Consider the following 19,787-nt stretch of genomic DNA (forward strand, 5'->3'; position numbering starts at 1 on the left):
TTGTCAGACGGCTGGGAGACAGCTTCAGAGGAACAGCCCTCATCTTTCTGCCAACTCCCCCATCTGCTGGAAAAAACGACTGCTCACCCTGCTCCCTTGGAGCTGAGCACACTGTGTCCGAGCAGGCCAACCCCCACAAGCAGGCTGTGGCCCGTCCCTGGCGGGGGGCGTCCTCCCTAGCACTGGACACTGGCTCTGTCTTGGCTGCAAGAACAGAGCATCACTGAATGAGAATGTAAACACAGGCTCTCCCTCTGCCCCCACCCCACCTCCTAGATCCAAAAAGCCCCCTCAGCCTCTCTCGGCCTCTGCTCCACGGGGAAGAGGAGAGGGGACAGAAATGGCCAGGACCTCAGACTGAGGACCAGGGTCTGGGGCATTGCGGCTGCCCCGAAGAACGGCGTGCTTCCCAAGGCTCCAGGCCAGGACCCGCCAGAGCACAGCTGCTCGCGTCACTGATTCTGGCCGCCCCCTCGTCACTGGCCACCCTTGAGCTTCCCTCCGAACTGATGCGCCCCCGTCACGGTTAATGTCACCACAGACTGGAGGAGCACTTGTTTGGAAAGTCAACAGAGACTGAATGCCACTGGAAACCTCCTCCAGAGTGAGTCACTAGCTCCGAGCTTCAGAAGAACGTCCTCCCTGAGTGATGTTTCAGCACTTGAGGGCTGGGGGCACCAAGAGCGTGCGGGAGGCGGCTCCACGGGACCCGGTCTGCAGCTCTGCCGGCCGCGCTGACTTCTGCAGGGAAACTCTGGAGAAGCAGAGGCTGCCAGGGAGCCTCTCGTTCCATCCCAGCCCCTCCACACGGCCACCCAGGGCCCAGCCTCGGTGACAAGAGCCACCAGGCAGTACGGGGACCCTGCATGCAGGGCGTCCTCCGGCACTGGAGGCTGGGAGTCACGCAGGATCCGGACGTTATCTGCTCACTGGGCAGCGGGAAGGGCAGGCGGTGGGTGGAGGAGAGGAGGGGCCCTGGGACCAGACACCGGAGCCCCAGTCCCGCCGCCACCACTAGCCAGGCAGGAGGGCCGAAGCTGGTCACAGGCCCTCTCTGAGCTCCAGTTTCCACGTCTGTCAAGTGGGAGAGGCAACTGCCCCCCCCTCCCAGGAGCGCTGGGGCCACGCGCTGAGCTGCGTGAAATGCAGAGCTCGGCGCAGGGCCGGGCACGTGGGACGCCGTCTGCAGGTGGAACCGGGACGCGCTCGCCCTGCTCCCCGGGCGCCTCTGCGTGCTCCCCGATACCAGCGGTGTCCGATAAAGTGCAAGCTGACTTTCTAAGAAAACATGGGGAGCCTAATCAACACCCTTCCCCACACCCTCCCCCACTCAGCAAAGTCCATGACGTGCCTGAACCCCTGGGGGGCGGGGGCAGTTCTAGAAAGCTCACTAGGACGTAGCTGCCTGAACAGCCGATGTGAATTCTGAGGTCAGAAGAGAGCAGCTAAGTAACGCCGTGCACCCAAAGGCATCCTGCCTCTTCCCTGTTATTTCCCTGTGTGCCCCACAGCAGACTCATGAAGCCCTCTTTCAGCAGTGGTCAGAGGAGGACTTTCTGGGAAAGGATTTAAAGGTCTCTGGGCTTAAAGGCTCCCCAAGTCCAGCAACCCCTCCCAAGGACTGCTTAGGGGAGGCTGTACAGGGCACTGCCGTCCCAGCGCCAGCCTGGTCAGCAGCGTCTGCCTACACGCCCCCCGGAGGACATTGCACCCACTGGACACGCAGGGGCACCCTGCCCAGGGCCCGCGGGACCAGGCTCCTGAGTCTGGCTGGAGCAGCAGGAGGCTGCTCAGGGAAAAAAGCCTGGCCTGGCCTCGCCTGACATGCTCACCGGACCCTCGCCCACAAGGGCCCCTGTCTGCAGAGGGTGGGCACACCAGTACTGGGAAAAAGCACCCCAATGCTGGGGCCCTGCACTGCCCGTCGCCTTGGGAAGCCTGCACACAGACGTTCCAGTCTCAACTGCAGGTGGCCAACCCCCACTGCACGCCAACTTCTGGACGGTCCTTCTCCAGGGAGCCACACTCCCCACCCCAAGTCCCCTGGGGGAATGCCAAGCCCCCAGAGGTCTCACCTAGGTTGCCAGGAAGTTCACTCACCTCCTACCTGTGCTCAGTTGGTCCAAGAAATGAGACCTGACTGACAAGGGAGGGAAGTGGCATGCATTAAGCACCTACTGTGTACCGGTTTCCTCCTCGCTCATCATCTTCACTTAATCCTCAGAAAAATCATGGGAGGCAGCTATGATCATTCCCGTTTTTGTGCATTAAAACCCCCCAAGGCTAAGATGTCCCTGCCCTGGTGCAACGCCTCCCTGGGCAGCTGACAACTTCACCTGCACCCCTGGCTCTTCTTTAAGTCCTTGCCTGGGTTGCCGGGGGGGGGGGGGGATAAGGGCTCACGCCCAATGCAGAGCTGGCCCCACGACCTGTTCACCTGCCCACGTCCCTTTTTCTGTGCAAGGCTGTGGATTCCCTTCCCATCTTCTCCACCCCCTTTTGGGTCTCGGGCACATCACTAATGGCTCCACATACAGTAGGCACTTAATAAAAGCTGGATGCTCTCAGGGGGGCTGGTTATCCATGCCCCTTAGGCATAAATCATCTCGCTCCACCGATGAGCAGGGGCCCCTCAAATCCAGGTTGGAAAGGCAGCCCCCACTGCAGGGGCCAGAACCCCCAGGATGTGAGGAAACACACACGTGCCCCCGGCTCCTGCATCCTCTCCCCGCAAAGGCGGATGAGGGAAATCAGGCCCAGAGTGCTGTCTTAAGGGGCCCCACAGCCCCGCTCCTCATGCTGCAGCAGCCACACCTCCAGGAGCTTGTTAGAAAGAAACAGGCCCTCGAGCCCGCCCCAGGCCCACTGGTCAGAACCTGCGTGCTAGCCCGGCCCCCAGGCCCTCGCGTGCACGTTCAAGTCAGAGAAGCTACCCTCTACCGAGAACCGTTGGCGCCGTTTCTCTGGAAAGGGGTGCTATCGTGGGCTCGAAGCCAGGCTGACACAGAGCTGGACACTCACAGAACAAGTCCTGCATTAGCACCCCGGGTCCCTCCAAGGTCACCGCCCACACTCGGCACTGGGGGGGTTCCCCACGCAGGCCTCAGAATCTTCCCGCCCACACCTGGTCACCAGGGGTGGCTGAAAGGAAACAAGGAGCCAGCCCCCCAGGATGGTGCCGTGAGGCACTTGCTGACAGCGCGTGTCACCGTTCCCTGGGAAAGCAGGGCGCATGTCCCTGCCCTGGTGCATTGCCTCCCTGGGCAGCTGACAACTTCACCTGGGCCCCTGGCTCTTTAAGTCCTTGCCTGGGTTGCAGCGGGGAGGGGGGATAAGGGCTCACGCCCTGCAATGAACACCAGGTGACCCACGACTGCTGTGGAAGGGACTGAGTGAAGAAGGGGTTCTGAGAGGCGCCAAAGAGCCACGGGTGGACCTATAGGGCAGGGGTCTCCTTTTTCTCCGTGACGCCAGCCAGGAGCGACTGCACGCCTCACTCCTCCCTCCCAGGATAAACAGAAAGGAGAAGTTGCCGCTGGCCTGCCACCGCAGAGCCACCAGGCTGACCCACGCCCTGACCCCACCCTCACCCGAGCCCGGTAGCTCTGTACAGAACTACGCAGGAAGTGGGCGGCAGGCGGGATGCCTCTGCCCCATGAGTGCAGCCTGCACAGCCCTGTCGGGGCGGGAGACACGGGATCTGGGATGACCAGATGACCATACCTGGGCTCCTGGGAGTCAGGAGCCCCTCCCTCTACAGGATTTTGGAGTCAGGGTTAACTCCTCCCTATCATTTCTGCTCACCCCCAGCCGTCCAGGGAACCTTTCCGGAAGCTGCGGACCACCACCACTCCACACCCCCCTACCCCTACGGCCAAGACAGACAGAGACAGACAGACAGACAGACAGACAGACAGACAGACAGACACACACACACACAAACGTTTCCCCTCCGCCCCAGTCCATGGAGTGTGAGCCAGATGGTCCCAAAGACAAGGGGACCAAGGGGTTAGATAGGGTGCAGAGCACGCAGGAACCCCACCCCAGCGTCGCCCGAGCCGGTGCTCGGTGCTCCCTGCCCCGCCCCAGATGGGCGCCGGGACTTCTGCGGAGAGGGGCCGCACACGCGACTTCGGACCCACGGGAGGCAAACGCGCGACCGGGAAGCCGAGGCCAGTATGGCTGGGCAGTCCCGCCCCATCCCGTCCCCTGCTTAATCCTTGAACCGAAATAGCCCCGGGTAATCCCGGAACGAGACGGGAAGGGTATTAACCCCGAGCCACGAAGAAGAGACGAAGGCGTCCACAGGGAAGAGGGCTAGGCGCGTCCTGGGCTGGAGGCTGCACAGAGTCCCCTCGGGAGGGATGCGACCCGCAAGTGACCCAGGCGGGCTCGAGGGCGGGATCCGTGCCTGCCGCGCCCCCTCCCTTCCGGATCTCCGGGTCAGGAGTTCTGGCCCCGCTACCCAGAGCCCCAGGGCTGCGCCCTGTAGCGAGGCCGACCCCGCAACCGAGCTCCAGGGTCGCGGGAGCCCGAGTCCCGAGCCGGCCGGCTGCTGAGAGCCAGGCAGGCGGGAGCGCAGGGCAGCGCCCCGGAGCCCCTTTCCCCGGGAGCTCAGTCCCCGCCGAGACCGAGCCCCAGGTCGGGGCCGCGACCCCGCCGGGGATACGCCAGGGCGCCCAGAGTCTCCTGGCGGGCAGGGGCGCTCCCCAGCCCGGCCCCGAGGGGAGTGGGGCCCCCAAGAAGTTCGCGCGCCCCCGACACGCCCGCCGCCTCCGGTGCCCGCTTACTTGTCTCGGTGGCCGCCGAGCTCCGGAATGGCGCCGAGCGGCTCGGGGCCAGGGTCGGGGCGGCGGGCGCACGCGGCCAGGTGCCGCCGGTGCCGCTCCAGCAGGCCGGCGTTCTCGCGGCTCAGCCGCGCCACTTGGTGCTCCAGCTCCTCGATGCGCCGCCGCCGGCGCGCCAGCAGCTCCTGCTGCGCCGCGACGATCCGGGTCAGCTCCTGCAGGTACTCGGCCGCCTGGCCGGGGGGCTCGGCGGCGCTCGCCATGGTCCCGCCTCAGGCGAGCGGGCGGCGGCGGGGCGGCGGCGGCGGCGGCGGAGGGGCGGCCATGGCTGCGCGGCGGGGACGGCGGCTCCGCGCGGCGCGGCGCGGCGCGGGGCTCGGCCCGGGGGGCGCGGCGCGCGGGGCTGGCGCGGCCCCGCCTCGGCGCCCGGCTCCCGCCTCCGCCCGCGCCCGCCCCCCGGCGCCTCCGCGCCGCCCGCGGCCCCACGGACGCGGCGGGGCGGGCAGGGCGCGGAGCTGCGGCCGCCGCGGGCGGGCGAGCGAGGAGTTTGCAAAGTGCCGGCTGCGACGCGAGGGGGAAGCGGGAGGCGGCGGAGGGAGGGCGCCGCCTGCCGGCCCCGCGCCCGGCTCCCCGCGCCCCGCGCGCCGCCACCCGGGTGCGACTCGCGCCTCCGCACCGCCGCTCCGGCCGCGCTGATGCCCAAATTTCACAAAGCAGCAATTCGGCAGAATAAAACTTCCAACTCATATTATCAGCCGACGACTGGCGTGTGAGCAGGAAAACAACTCATGAACTCATCAGCGCCGTGACATCTTTTTTGATGTAAGTCTCCGAAAGCGCAGGGTTCCTTGTGTTGCACAAGCAAGACACCTTCCTGGCCTGTCCCGGCGGCGCTCTAAGCGGTCGGGGGCGCCGACGACCCCGCGAGGCCGATGCGGACCAGCCGCCGAGGCCGGGCCTGGGCCCTCCGCGCCCTCCCGGGGCCTGGTGCGATGGCCTGCAGGCCGCGGACCCACCGCAACGCTGGCCTGGACAAGTTCAGCAGTTTGTTTTGACTCTGGGCCTCGGCTTCCTCAGCAGCCGTGTTTTCTAAGTCTTGACTTTTAAAAATCATTGTCGTTTTCACACTTCAAATGTCTGTAGGGCTAAACGTTATTTTTCTACCTTCTGGAAGCATTCAGTTATTTCCATTGTTTCTTGTTTTCTAGTAAATGTATTTTAAGGCTATAAATTTACCTCTGGGGAAAGCTTTAGCTACATCTCATAGATTTATAAACTGTAATAAAGCACATTTTGATGGTCCCTTCGTTAAGGCTGGCATCACCCTGGCTTTGACAGAACGCGGTATCCCATGCCCGCGTCTCTTGATGTCCCTTTACCTCCAGGAGGGGGTGAGCCCTGTGTGCCGAGACCCCAGACCCTCCAGGGTCCTGAGCCCTCCTTGGGGGGCCCCTGGGCACGGCCTATGGAGAGGGACAGAATGACAGTGGGGCTATTTGGGGTCCTCAAATCCACCGAGCACTTTTCCTTCAGATGAGGTTATACACACAGCAGCCTGAGCGAAAACTCTTAGCAGTGACCTTTAAACTTGCCCCTCATTCTAGGCTCCTTGTGATGCTCCAGAAATTAATATTTTTATCAATCCTGTAATTATTTTGTGAAAGGCACAATTATATGACATCCTGCTCATGTGTGTAAAGTGTCTCTCATTCCAGTTTATACATTGAAAATACACCAACACCTCTGCAACCCTAGTCTATTTCCTCATTTTATAAAGACACCAGGAGCCCCCCCAAAAGGGCTATGGCCCTGGCTTCTCTTGGCTTTTTGGGGAGACCTGCCCCTGGCAACACATGTGGGGTCTCTGCAAGTGTTCAGGAGTGAAGGAGATTCAGGCCTACGTCCTGGGACATGTGAGTGAGGATTACGGGGGAGGGGGGAGCTCCCCCGGCTGGTGCTGAGCCCGAGGGCTTGCCCAGTAAACCTCCTGCAGCAGGCCTCCTCTCCCCTCCCCCCAACTCTGTCTCACTCTGCTCCTTGGACTGTGTTAAGATTTATGCGATTTATATGCTGTTCTGGAACTCTAGTCAAAGTCTCCGTGCTTTATATAGAGAGAGGTTCTAAACCTGAAAACCCAGTATTAGGCTTTTCCAGTACTATCATTACATAAATACAAGGCTAGAGGCATTTAAATTGAAATGCAGGGGGGAAGAAAAAGATGCAGCTACACACTCCAAAGAAAATAAAGGTGACAAAAATTTGGAGGAGGAGATGGGAAGGGAAGGCATGTTGGAAGCGTCTATTAATTTTTACTATTATTATCCACACTCAGTGTATCAGTAAGATCATTGATCTTTGGAATATTACCATTTGCTGTAGGATATTCATTTTTCTCCTTAAAAACCTTCCTCTGAGCGCTCTCTGACTCACTGTTGTAATCTGGCCCAGCAGCTACCTCGGCCAGCTACGCGGCTCTCGTCAGAGATTTCTCAGCATTACACTTCTGGACTGGGTCCATGGTTTCCTGGATCCTACGTCTTCTCTTTCTTGGATTTGTTTTCCATTTTGCTGTGCACATCCTTTAGTGAGTCTCCCAGAGACAGCCAGTGGGAAGGTCTTTGAGTCCTGCCTTGTGTGTCTGAAATTATTTATTTTGCCTCCACACTTGATTGACAGTTTGGCTGGGTATAGAATTCTTGGTTCAAAATCAGTTTCCTCAGAACCTGGAAGAGTTTGTTCCATTTTCCTCTATTTCTTCTCTGTTTTTCCTCCAGTGCTGCTGATGCTCATCTGAGTCTTGTTCCTTTCAGGAGGTTTCTCCTGCAGGGTGGGGGGAGGCTGATCCTGCGCTCCATCAGGACTTTTGGAAATAAGGGACTTTTTGATCACCACGATGACTGGGAGCACTCTGGCACTCCACGAGCAGGGGTCATGGATGCGACACGCAGAAAAGACCCATCTAACAGAAACTGCCCCACTCATACTGCCAAAAAGAGGAACAAGGTCGGAGGACCCACACCAGGTGACTTCAAGGCTTATTATAAAGCATCAGTACAAGGAGGACCGATGTCCAGCTAGACAGAAAGGTCAACAGAACAGGAAAGGGTGCAGAAACAGACCCAAACATACGTGGCCAATTTGTTTTGACAAAGGTGCCAAGGTAGCCTCATGGGGGACATGACAGTCTTTCAACCAGTGTTGCCAGCGCAGTTGGAAATCCACATGCAAAAGAAGGAACCTCAACTCAGAGCTTGCGGTGTTTGTGAACATTAACTGGGAATAGAGCAGAGACCTAAAAGAGAGAGCTCAATGTATAAAACTTCTAGGGAGAAAAATAGGAGAAAATCTGAATGGCCTGGAGTTTGGCAGAGATTTCTTAAGCAAGACACCAAACGCATCAACTCTGAAAGAGAAGAAATCAATAAATTGGACTTCATTGCAATAAAAAATATTTTCCTCTTCAGAAGACACTCTTAAGAAAAAGATAAGCCACACGTCCCTGAAGGCACTGAATCGTAAAAGATAAACAGGGAGACTGGCTGTCACACACACTTTCCTGCTGAAATGCACAGAGTCCATCTCATACTTGCAGTTTTATGATTCAGGCCATCATCCTGAAAGAGTATCACATTGTGTGGCTGTAATTCATACATGGTAGCTAATAAAAAGTTAAAAGTGAAGAAAAGAAAAAGACAAGCCATCGTACAGGAGAAAATACTTGCAAAATGTACATTCAACCAAGGGCTTGTGTGTGCACTATCTCAAGAACTCTTCCAACTTAACAACAAAATAAACAACCCTATTAAACATTGGCAAAAGATTTGAACAGACATTTTACCAAAGAAGACATACAGGTGGCAAATAAGCAGACAAAAATATGCTCAACACCATTAGTCATTAGGGAAATGCAAAATCAAGTCACAATGAATTGTAATAGCCTATAATGCAAAAGAATATGAAAAAGAATATGTATGTATCACTGAATCACTGTGCTGTACCCCAGAAACTAACACAACGTTGTAAGTTAACTCTTCTTCAATAAAACAAATCACAATGACTTATACATGACACCAAAACCATAAGGAACCAAAGAAAAACTAGAGAACCTGGACATTAATGAAATTAAAAATTTTGTGCTTCAAAGGACATTAGTCAAGAAACTGAAATGACAACGCTCAGAACAGGAGAAAATTTTTGTGAATCACGCATTTGATAAGACATTTGTTTCTAGCGTGTATAAAGAACCTCTACAACTCAATAATTTAAACGACGACCCAATGTGAAATGGGCAAAGGAGCTGAGCAGACATTTCTCTTAAGCAGATGAAAAGCACATGAAAAGCTACTTAACATCACCAGGGAGCAGGGAAATGCAAATCAAGAGCAAGACGAGCTACCACGCCACACCTAGTAGGTTAGCTAACGTTACAAATACAGAAATAATACTTGTTGGCAAGAATGTAGAGAAACTGGACCCTCAGTCGTTGCTGGAGGGAATCTAAAATGGTCCAGCTGCTTTGAAAACAGTCCGCGGTTCCTCAAACACTGAAGCATTTACACCGTATGACCTAGAAATTCTACTCCGAGGTACCCAGCCAAGGGCTGAAAGCCACACATCCACACAAAAACTTGTACCTGAATGTGGTGATGGCATTACTCACAAGAGCACATGTTGTGTGATTCCATTTATATGCGATGTCCCAAATAGTCAGGTCTACAGGGACAGACAGACAAACCTACAGAGCGGACGCACAGGGCTGGGGCGGGCGGGTGGTGGGTAGGTAAGCACTTCTTTCTAGGGTGATGAGAATGTTCCAGAATTGATTGTAAAACTGTGGGAAGGTACTAAAAAGCACTGACTTGTACACTTTCGAAGGGTGACTTGCATGGTATGTTAATTATATCTCACTAAAGCTGTCACACGAGTAAAACTTCATTAGCTACCAAAATGGCTTCAGTTAAGGAGCTGGACCGTTCCCCGCGCGTCTCCGTCGGGCCCCGCTGGAGGGGGCGATGCGGGGCGAGGCAGGGAAGTGGGGAACCAGCCTCTCCAGGCCCAGAGGAGCCCTGATCCCTGTGCTTCTGCTGACGGAATGGCCGTCTAAACTGTCGTGATGGATGCGGTGAGATGTGGCTCTCAGTGCCCGTGACAGACCTGGACCCCAGGACGCAGACGCAGGTGCGGCAGCGGGCCGTTCCAGCCCAAGATGGCCGTGCTTTTAAAAACTGCATATCAGCTGCCAGCGTTCTAAGGGCCATCCGAAGAATCTAACTTGGGGCTCCTCTGGGACAGGCCCCTCCCAGCTGCAATTGTCTCGGGTGGAAGGCGGCAGCCACCGTCACAGTCCGGGGTGTGGGTTCTCAGGCATGCTCTACGAATGAAGAAGCTAAGACCAGAGAGGGGAGTGACTTGCCCAAGGCCACTCAGCGAGTTAGAAGCGGGGGGCCATCTTGACCTTAAACTCCAGGCTCTGTGTGTTGCTTCTCCCCACCCTGCCCGTTTCCAGTGGTTTGCTGATTATTCCACAGAGCTGCTCCCTGACATGAAGGCTGCTGCGGAGGGTGCAGAGGAGAAAAGGGTGAAGGCACAGACACACCGCCCCTCATTCCCTGGCATCTGCGTCCCCTCCTCTCCACCCCCAACTCTTGGCACTTTGGTACATGCTGTTCCTTCTTCTAGATACTTTTTCCCCACATTCTTCAGACTGACAAACTCCTATGCATGCTTCAAAACCCAATCCAAGTGGCACCTCCCTCCAGGAGCCCTCCCTGACTCCCCCAGCCCACATGGAAGCTCCCTTTAGCTTCCGAGGCTCTTCCTCCTGCTGTTTTTTAAAGATGGTTTCCAGTTTGGTAGGGCTGTGGGAAAATCAGCCCTAACTCTCCGTCACGGACGGCACGACAATAGCACACACTCCTTGGAAGACAACAAGGGAATCGAACTGTCCTCCACATTTCAAATGCACACACCCTTTGACCTGACAATGCCGAGCTTAGGAATTTATTCCACAGTAAACCCACTCACTGGCTCAAAGGAATCATGGAAAGTCCATTCTGCAGAAAATCTGCAGCTGGAGCCAAGGTTGGGCTCTGTGGACTGACAAGGGTGACCTTCAGAATAAAGGAAGCGATGAAAGGGAGCACGGAGCAGGAGACGTGGGCGGCTCCTGGCGTGTGGAAGCGGGAAGGAGCATGCAGGACTGCGTGCTTGAGTAGGCATAGACCGTTCCCAGAGGGACGCGCTCCAGATAATGCTGAAGGCGGCTGCCCCTGGATTTGTTACACCTCCTCATGTGTGTTTTACCTTTTATGAAAGTAACGGTGCCCTAGGTGTGGAAAGACTGACTCGTTAGCATTTGGTAAAGTTCAGATACTGTTTTCCATGCATATGTGTTACCTCTTCAGAATACAGCCATGATAGTAAGTGCACTGAAAGAGAATCAAATGATCTCCAGGTAGTATGTTCTCTCTGCCCATCTCCTCTGACCTCCACCGGATTCTGATCCCTGAACCTCTGCTCCCACGAACTGCCACCAAGAAGCACTCAGGAAGCATCGGATGAATGAGTGACTGAGGGGGGCACCCCTCACCCCTACCCACCCTGAACCAGCACAGGTGTCCTCCCCAGAGCCTGCGGGCAGGAAGGCGCCCACCCAGGGCTCCACAGGGCACCCAGAGCCCTCCCTGGCAGGAAGCAGGGGCCTCCCGGCCATGGGGGGCTCTCCCCTCCCCCTGCACACTCTCACCCTGACCTCCAGCATCCGTCTGTCTTCACGCTCCAGCTCACTTGGCCGTTTGTTGAGGAAGTACAGACAAGTGGTGGACAGTACAGACAGACAGACAGACAGACAGACAGACAAAAGATGGTAGAAAGAACAAGGACTTAGAAATCCTGCTTGGCCACCAACTTGTTAATAAGCCCTGGGCCACTGTCTTCAGTTCTGAAGTGTCACTGAACTCATCTGTAAACGGAGAGACTCACCCTCCCTTCCAGGCTGCTGTCAGGATAAGTTAAGGCTGTTGGTGGGAAGGTGGTGTGCAAAGTGCGTGGCTCGGGGAAGGCGCGTGTGACCTAACTCTACCTTGGCCACGCTGCCTGGCCCCGCCTGCGGTTTCCTCAACGTCTGCAGAGGCCACGCTGGAACAGAGACAGCGTTAAATGATACGATTAGAAGCCTAAGTATGTGTGTTCAAAGTATGAACGTGGCCACTAGAAAAACAGAGATAGAAGGCATAATTTTCAGAGCAGCAGAGGGGGGGAAATGGAACAAAGAGAATTCGATCAATTAAAAAAATGAAACAAAATGAAATCCTGATTAATCATAATTAACGTAAGATGGCCAAGTAAGCCCAGAGCAGCTCTGCAGTACAATAAAGCGAACGTTTCCCGTTCCGCTATCAAAAGGCAGAGACTCCTGTAAACGTGTGTTTACAAGCGTTACGGCATCTCAAGAGCTCCCTGGGGGCCGGAGCCCCTGCCGGCCGCCTCCCCACCCAGCGCACCTGTCCCGATGCTCCGCGCCGCCAGTCCTCAGCGCTGGCCGTCAGGCCACCTCGCTTGGGGGTCTGAGGAGCACTTAGCGGCCAGTCCTGACAGGGCTGGTTGGTGACTGCAGTCACCTTATGCATCATTTGTTTCTGCACATCAGGATGGATCTTCACCCCCGAAGGTCCTACCTACTAGGAGCAGGTGACTGGCTACAACGTTCTGCTTTCAGCGATGCTTAGAGCAGGTGCACACAACCCGCTGTGGGACTGAGGCCCTGCTTGGGGTCTCCTGTCCCCAGGGCAGGCTCCTGGAGCCCGTGCACACAGAACACCCTCTCAGGACTCAGGGCTGCTCTAAGTGCCCGTGGTCCGCTGTCGGCCAGACCTATACAGAAGACGCTGATCTGCCTTTCAAAGGAGAAGACAATCAGAAAAAGGAGTCTTCAGCATTAGATCGTCAGCACTGGAGCTTGTCTGTAACAATCCTTATTACAAATGGGGATGCCCAGAGAGAGGGAGCGATTTGTTTGAGGACACACAGCATGTGAATGGCAACTCACCCAGTGGAACCCCAAATTGGGTCCTTCAGATGCTGCGTTCATGAGTTTCACCATCACTGGGTACACAACAAGTGCAGAGTTGAATTTTTTCTTTCCTTGTTTTGGACAAAACTATTTTTCGTTTAAGAGGTTTCTTATCAAATACACTTAGCCTGAAATGAAACTTGGTATCCTTTGCTGTCGTTACAAGGGAATCCATAAAATAAAACAGAAGGAAAAAACGGTCATTTTAGTTAGAGGTTGTTGTCATGCCACACTGAGTGTTGGGCTGGTTCTTTCCAATCAGAATCCTAGGGAGGTGAAAACGACCAGTCAGCGTGTGGACAAGCTCCGCGTCATGCTGTCATGCTGACCGGAAATGGCCCTGTCTGTCCTCGTCACCCCATGATGTTTAAGGTGCACATCTCCTCACAACCTTGGGGACTTTGTCTCAGGTGCCTCAGGGCCCCACAGGGCTTGTCCTCACCTCCCCCAGCCTCTGCCTTTCCATCTGTGAAATGGGGATAAGGACACCCACTCCTGGGGGACGCTGGAGGCCGTGGAATTCAATGAGGTCACGTGTAAACCACCCAGCCTGGCGCCCTCCTGTGAGGAGCTGCAGTCATTGTCCCTCCACTGCCTCTGAAGGAGGGGGCTCTCACAGTCCTCCCCACGGGAGCACGGGGTGGGGTGCCACCTCATCCATCCTTCCCCTTTTACAGGTGGGGAGTCCGAGGCCCCGAGATGAGGCCCCTCCCTGAGCCACCGGAGCACAGTGTTGGCAGCTGGGAGCGTGTCAGGGGCGCGTGACCGTGTATGAGATGGGGGGAGGACACACTGACATGTCAAGATGAATGAATGTGTAATTAAATGTCCACAGAAGGTAACATTAGTCAACTAGTCAATTGCATCTCGACTCCGTGCTGTATAGTTATATATAAATTCTATTTAATGAGGCATGTGGGTGCCTTTTAATGTGTTTGATGTGACACGGTGCGGATGTGCCCAAGCGGGGCCTAGCAGGAGGCTTAAAATAGCCCCGCCAGGAGAAGGAAGGGGAGGCCAACGATCTCTCATCCATCCACCCCTTCATTCATTCATTCTTCCATTCATTTAACAAACTCCAGGCCGGCAGAGCCCGCCTAAGGGGCCCTGATTCGGCCGAGGGGGGCGTGCTCCTCTGGGATCCTGTCCTGAACCTGGTTCTCCCCCATCTCCCAGAGGACAGGGCCCCCCTCCACACACGGGGAGACGAGGCTGAGAGAGAGCAGGGCAGGCTGAGGGCCCAGATTCACCTCGCTTGTGGCCAAGCAGGGAGGAGCCCCTGTCCTCCAGCTGAGCCTCTCCTGGAAGTGGACGGGCGCATCCTGGGGTGGGGCAGCCTCTCCCTGCTCCTCATGAACGTTTATACAGCTGACCCCGGCCTCCCCCTTGCAGAATTCTGCAAGGAAGCCCATTACAGATTCCTGTGGCCCCCGCTGCATTTCCAATTAGGAGAACACGGTTGTTCTAATTTTAACATCGCTCCGTACTCCCCCGGCCGCCTACCCTCCCTCCGTTTCTATAAGGGATATTTTCGTCTCCCAGGAGGGGGATGCAGCCCCAGCTCTCTCGTCTGTTACTTGGGATGAGTCATCTTTCGGAGAATTCTCTGAAACGTGGGTAACTCGAGCCGCTTGCTAAAACGCCCACCCGTTAGCACCTGGACCAGGCTGGAGGCTGGAGCCCTGTGAACCTTGACCCTTAGAATGAAATCCAGCTGCCTCCCCAGGCCGGCCAAGCCTCCCCAGGTTGCTGACTCATCCTCTCAACTCTCCCCTCCCCCACTCCCTCCAGCCTAGGATTGCTGGATGAAACAGAGGTTCCCAGTCAAACTGGAATTTCAGGTCAACAACAAACAATTTTTTAGTGTAAGTGTGTCCCAAATGTTGCATGGGACATACTTACACTAAAAAATTATTTGCTATTTTTTTGAAATTCTAATTTCAGAAATTTAACTGCAGGCCTTATATTTTTGTTGGCTAAATCTAGCAATCCTACTCCAGCCCCACAGCCCCCAGGCTGTTCCATGATCAGGCCGGTAGCACTCCCACCTCAGGGCTTTTGCACGTGCTGTTCCTTCAACCTGGAAGGTTCCCACTTCTCCATCTTTGCTGATTCCGTGGCTCTGAGATCTCAGCTCAGATGTTGCTGCAGAAAAGTCTTCCCCGACCACCAAACGGAAGCATGTCCCCTCTGCCATTGTCCTCTCTCCTGCCACCTTGTTTTTTGTTTCTCTTGGCCTTAACATTATCTCTGCAACCATGCTGTCCATTTACACTTTCCTGTCTCCCCACCACGGCGCCAGCCCCACGAGAGAAGCCGCGTCTGCCGAGCGGAGGGCCAGGCACGTGCGTGTCTGCTGGGCGCTGCTGACTACCCACAAGCACCCCCGCAGGGGAGGGGTGACCAGGCCTTGGGCTCTGGCTGCACCTTCGTGTGCCTGGAACCCTTCCCAGTACTTCCCACTAATTAACTCATTCAATCGCACCTCTTCAGCCTAAACGATGGAAGCGCCATCATTGCCTCCATTTCCCAGGTAAAGAAACTGAGGCACAGAGTTTCATCAACTTGCTCACGGTCACACAGCACATGAGAAGTGAACTCAGAACTTGAACCCAGGCCTTCTGACTCCAGAACCTGCTTGTAGAAAACAGTACCTGGTCACTCACTTCACTCACTCAAATGTCTATCACGGACCCACAGAAGCCCTGCTCCAGCCCCACAACCTCAACACTCTCCTGACCTCTGATACACCCTTCTCTGCCACCTCCAGTGCCCTCCAAAACACACACACAACTCTTCGTCCTCTCTCTGGTCGTCTTTGCAACTGCTGTTCCCCCTTTCTGGGAACCTTTCCCTCTTTCCCTTGTCCACGAGAAAAACCTTTTACTACTCCATCAAGATGGCCGAGCAAGCATCCCCTCTTCCAGGCAGCCCTCCCTGACCACCCCCTCCCCTACACTCAGCTGGGGCCTCTTCCCAGCTCCCTCAGGACTGCTCCTGCTCCTGTCTCCACATCCGACATGAGCTCCAGAAGTGCAGGGAGAAGTCGGAATCCTCCTGGGGGCCCAGCGGCCAGTGCAGGCTGGGCTGAGAGAGTGAGAGAAGTTCAGGGTTGCGAGGCCCATCCTGCCCCTCAGCAGGACCCTCCACTGCTTTTGCCCTTTCTGTCCTCAGTGGACTCCACTGGAGCAGGGACAGCCCCAGAGTCAGGGCGGCTGGTTTAGGGAGGGACTTTCAGAAATTAAATCCAGGTTGGGATTTGGGCTCAACAACTCTTACAACCCAGCCAGAGAAAGTGCACGCCCACATGTAGGAAGCTGTCCTAGGGGGGCGGCCAGACAGGTGCCCAGCACGTACACCGAGGACGTCTAGCTCAGTGCTGCTCTTAGCACAAGAGCCCCGGGACAGGCTGGGCACCCGTCCCCCGGGGACCGGCTGGGTGACTCACGCTGCATCCCTTCCAGGCAACCGGCCTCTGCCGACAGCAGCAGCTCCCTCTGCACACCCTGGGTGAGTGTGATTCTTGGTTTATCTCTTTCCCCAACTAGATGTAAGCTCCACAGAGGCAGGAAGTGACCTGTCCTGTTTCCTGATGTCAACCCGGAGCCTAGCACAGTGCCCGGCACCTGGTAGGTGCTCAGTTGAACGATGACTAATGGCTACAGACCGTACTTACTGGCGTGGCACGGTGCCCGCGACGTGCTGCATGAGCGGAGAGCACAGGCTCGCTGACATTTCAGTAAGAAAACACATATGTACAGTCAGCCCTCCTCATCCACAGAGTTTGGTATCTGAGCAGGTCCTGGAACCCACCGCCAGTGAATACTGAGGGATGACTGTATGAAAAAATCTGGGAAGACAGAATAGCAAGCTGAAAGCGGAGTGAGCAATCAGCAGAGGGTGACGGGGGGGGGGCTTCCTTTCTTGTCTCTATTTGCTACTTCAGTTAGCTCCGATTACTCTGTAATTAGAAAAGTGCACACAAGCCACCTGGGGGTCCTGTTGAGCTGCAGGTCCTGCTCCAGCAGGTCTGGGGCGGGGCCGGAGGGGCTCAGTCCTAACAGCTCGCAGGGGAAGCCCACGCTGTTGATCTGAGGGCCGGAGTTTGAGAAGCGGGGCTGTGGGGTGTGACAGGGAGGGGGGGAGGGAGGGGACCGGGGGGGGGAGGAGAAAGAAGAGAAATTGCAGAAGAGGAGAGACCGCTGTCCTGAAGGAGGAGCCGGGCAGGGGAGGAGGGAGAAAGACTCACGGAAGGGACAGACCGGCCGGCCCAGGGGCTGACGGGAGCGTCTGCAGCCCCCAGCGGACTTGGGGTGGGAGTAGGGGGAGAGGGGTGACCAGGGCGAAGCAGCATGGCTCAGGGGTCCCACATCAGGAGCCTCCCCTCCGGCCGAGCATCACTCCATGGTCCGTGGCCTGTGGTCTCCATGGGCCTAACCTCCCACGGCCTGGCCCGCACATTCCGAATCAGGCAGGGAGCTGGGGGGCTGCTTGCATTGCCCTTCAGAGCCTCACCGCGGCGTGTCGGTTACGTTGGGCCGTGACTGGCAAAGGAGCTTACCGCCGGCCGGCGCAGCCCAGCTGAGCTGTGGCTCTGCAGCCGAGTCAGTCTCCCTCCTGCCAAGACCAGGGCAGCCCCGGGGCTGCAGCGGTGCTCCCAGAGGGTCGGCTCCAGCCGGCAGGGGGGCCCCGGGCGTTGCGTCTGCTCCTTTGGCGGAACCCTCAGCCTCTGGGGGCTGGAGCACCTGCTCAGAACTGAGAAGGGTGCTGAGGCCCAGAGAGAGGAAGGACCGCTGGACAGTCAGGACCAGAAGCAGAAGCCTAGGGGAGCCCGGTTAAAGGGCCAAGGGGCAGAGGCCAGGTGAGGGCACGCGTTTTCCCCAAATACAGCCCGTCCACTCTCCCCGGGCTGAGCAGTCATCCTGTCCACTACCCCGAGGGGGTCCACTCACACACACGCCTTACCCCTGGAGGAATCCTCATCGCCAGTCTCCAACCGGGTCACACTCCTGCTCAGGCACCATCCATGGCTCCCCATTGCCTCCAGGAGAGGTGTCACAACTTTTCATCTGCTCCCTCGTAGGGTTGTGACAAAACTCTATTCTCCCATCCTTTCTACACTGAGCTCCACAATTTTCAAACTTTGTTTAAAGGAATGTTTTTATTAATAGGAAGTAGAACATAGTGAACTTTTTCCAGGGCGAGGTTCAGTGAGGACTACCATAATTAGAATATTTTACAATAGGACTTGAGGTTTTTATTATCAAATTAAATACCTCAGAATCTGAAATTATGTGAAATTTTACTGAATGGGTTTTATCCATTTTGTAATTTGGAATATGAGGCGCCTAAAAAAAGAGTCCTGTTAGTTTGGGAAGAATTAAGTTTGCTGGCTTCTACTCTTGGGGCGTCCCAAATTCAGAACAGTTCAACCCAGCCATGCGCCCTCCTGAGGGATGTTAGGGGACTGGGAGAGACAGAAGTCATCCCAAATTATCCCTCATCCCCTGGTTTGGGAACCAAAAGCTTTTTCTACCCAGAACAGTGTGCTATATCTCGGTTCCAAGTGGGTGAGGATTCAAACCCAGGCCACGATCAGTTCCTCCCTGCTGCTCAGTACAGTCCCCATATGAGGCTGGAAGTTTCTGACCTTAGGCTCAAACTGTCCCCTCCACCGAGATGCCCACTGTTCCCGCCCCGGTTCTGCTTCCCCTCCTCCCAGGGCTCTCCACCGAGGCTCTCAAAGGTCCCTTCCTCAAGGCCACAGCACTTCCACCTGGAGAAGGTGCTGTGAGCCCTGGCCGACTCCCTCTCTGCCCATCCAGAGACAGCTCCTCGGGGAGCAGGGCGTTGACAAGATGCCAGCATCCCTTGGAGGTGATAACTGCAACGCGACCCTCCTGGCTCAGCGAACAAAATTATCGACTTGGCAGCTGACACGAATCTGCCTCCAAAGTGGGTGCCCAGCCAATAGCCCTCGATCGTTTTCCTTTGATTTAGACCAAGAGCTCCCACTCCCCTCCCCCCACGGATGGGGACGGTCACTTCAGTGGTGCCCGAAAACTTAACGGAGTGATTGCATTTACACAGGTAAACCCCCCACCTCTGCCCACCAACCCCCCACCCACTCTCCCTGCAGTGGGAGCAGAGAGCTGGGCTGCAGCATTTGCCTGCTTCTTCTGCATTTTAAGGTGCTTCAGTCCCAAACCTACACTTTTGAAGAGGAAAAAAAATTGCACTTTCTAGCACACACAGCATCTTTCAGCCTCTCCTTTTATCTGTGTCCATCCCGGGCCAGTTGCCAGAGGAAAGCTGATACCTTCACATCTTTGATTACGGGTGAGCTAAAGCCAGTTGTTTCCCGTCTCTCAAATGAGGGGCTCGGAGTAGATTAGGGGGGTGATGGGCCTCCTCTCCTCTGCCGATACCAGCGGACTGGCTGCGGCTGCCAGAATGCTGCACTTGGGGGAACTCCGAGGGAGAGTCCTGCTCGAGCAGGAAGGAGCCCTGGGATGGATTAGCAATGTCTGTCAGGGCCACAGGAGTGGGGTTCGGAGTCACACGTGTCAAAATTTTACCATTTATGAAGAAATTCAGAGTTTGAAAACTGGTGGTCTGAGGGCAGGATTTTTGGCCCATGTAAGTTGTTTTTCACATATTTCTTAAACTCCAATTTTATTATCATGATTTATACAGTGGAAGGTTTCATCACCCCAAAGCTGGATTTTTGGAGCCACTACGACTTGGACCCTCTGGAGCCAAGTGCGTGAGGCCGTGCACGCAGGTTGCCCGCCTCCACCCCCAGCCCCTGGCACTGGGGGGCCACATGCCTGGCCCGTCCCCCACATTCATGAGCCTGAGCCTGATGACTGATTTGCTTCCGCTGAGCGGTGACGGGGACTCCAGGGAATGATGTGTCAAAGCCCCCA

At 56.0% G+C, this 19,787-nt stretch overlaps 1 protein-coding gene across 1 annotated transcript in view; it reads right to left on the reverse strand.

The window, feature by feature from the left end:
• The window catches only part of LOC141573754 (IQ motif and SEC7 domain-containing protein 2-like), a 30,618-nt gene extending 25,516 nt beyond the window's left edge, over positions 1-5,102 (reverse strand). Inside the window, exon 1 of the mRNA XM_074344243.1 lies at positions 4,791-5,102. Coding sequence (XP_074200344.1) covers positions 4,791-5,050 — 260 coding nt within the window. The 5' untranslated portion in view covers positions 5,051-5,102. The remainder of the gene's footprint in view (positions 1-4,790) is intronic.
• Positions 5,103-19,787: the final 14,685 nt, after the last annotated feature.

This window comes from Camelus bactrianus, chromosome 17, assembly GCF_048773025.1.
Source record: "Camelus bactrianus isolate YW-2024 breed Bactrian camel chromosome 17, ASM4877302v1, whole genome shotgun sequence".
NCBI classification, from domain to species: domain Eukaryota; kingdom Metazoa; phylum Chordata; class Mammalia; order Artiodactyla; family Camelidae; genus Camelus; species Camelus bactrianus.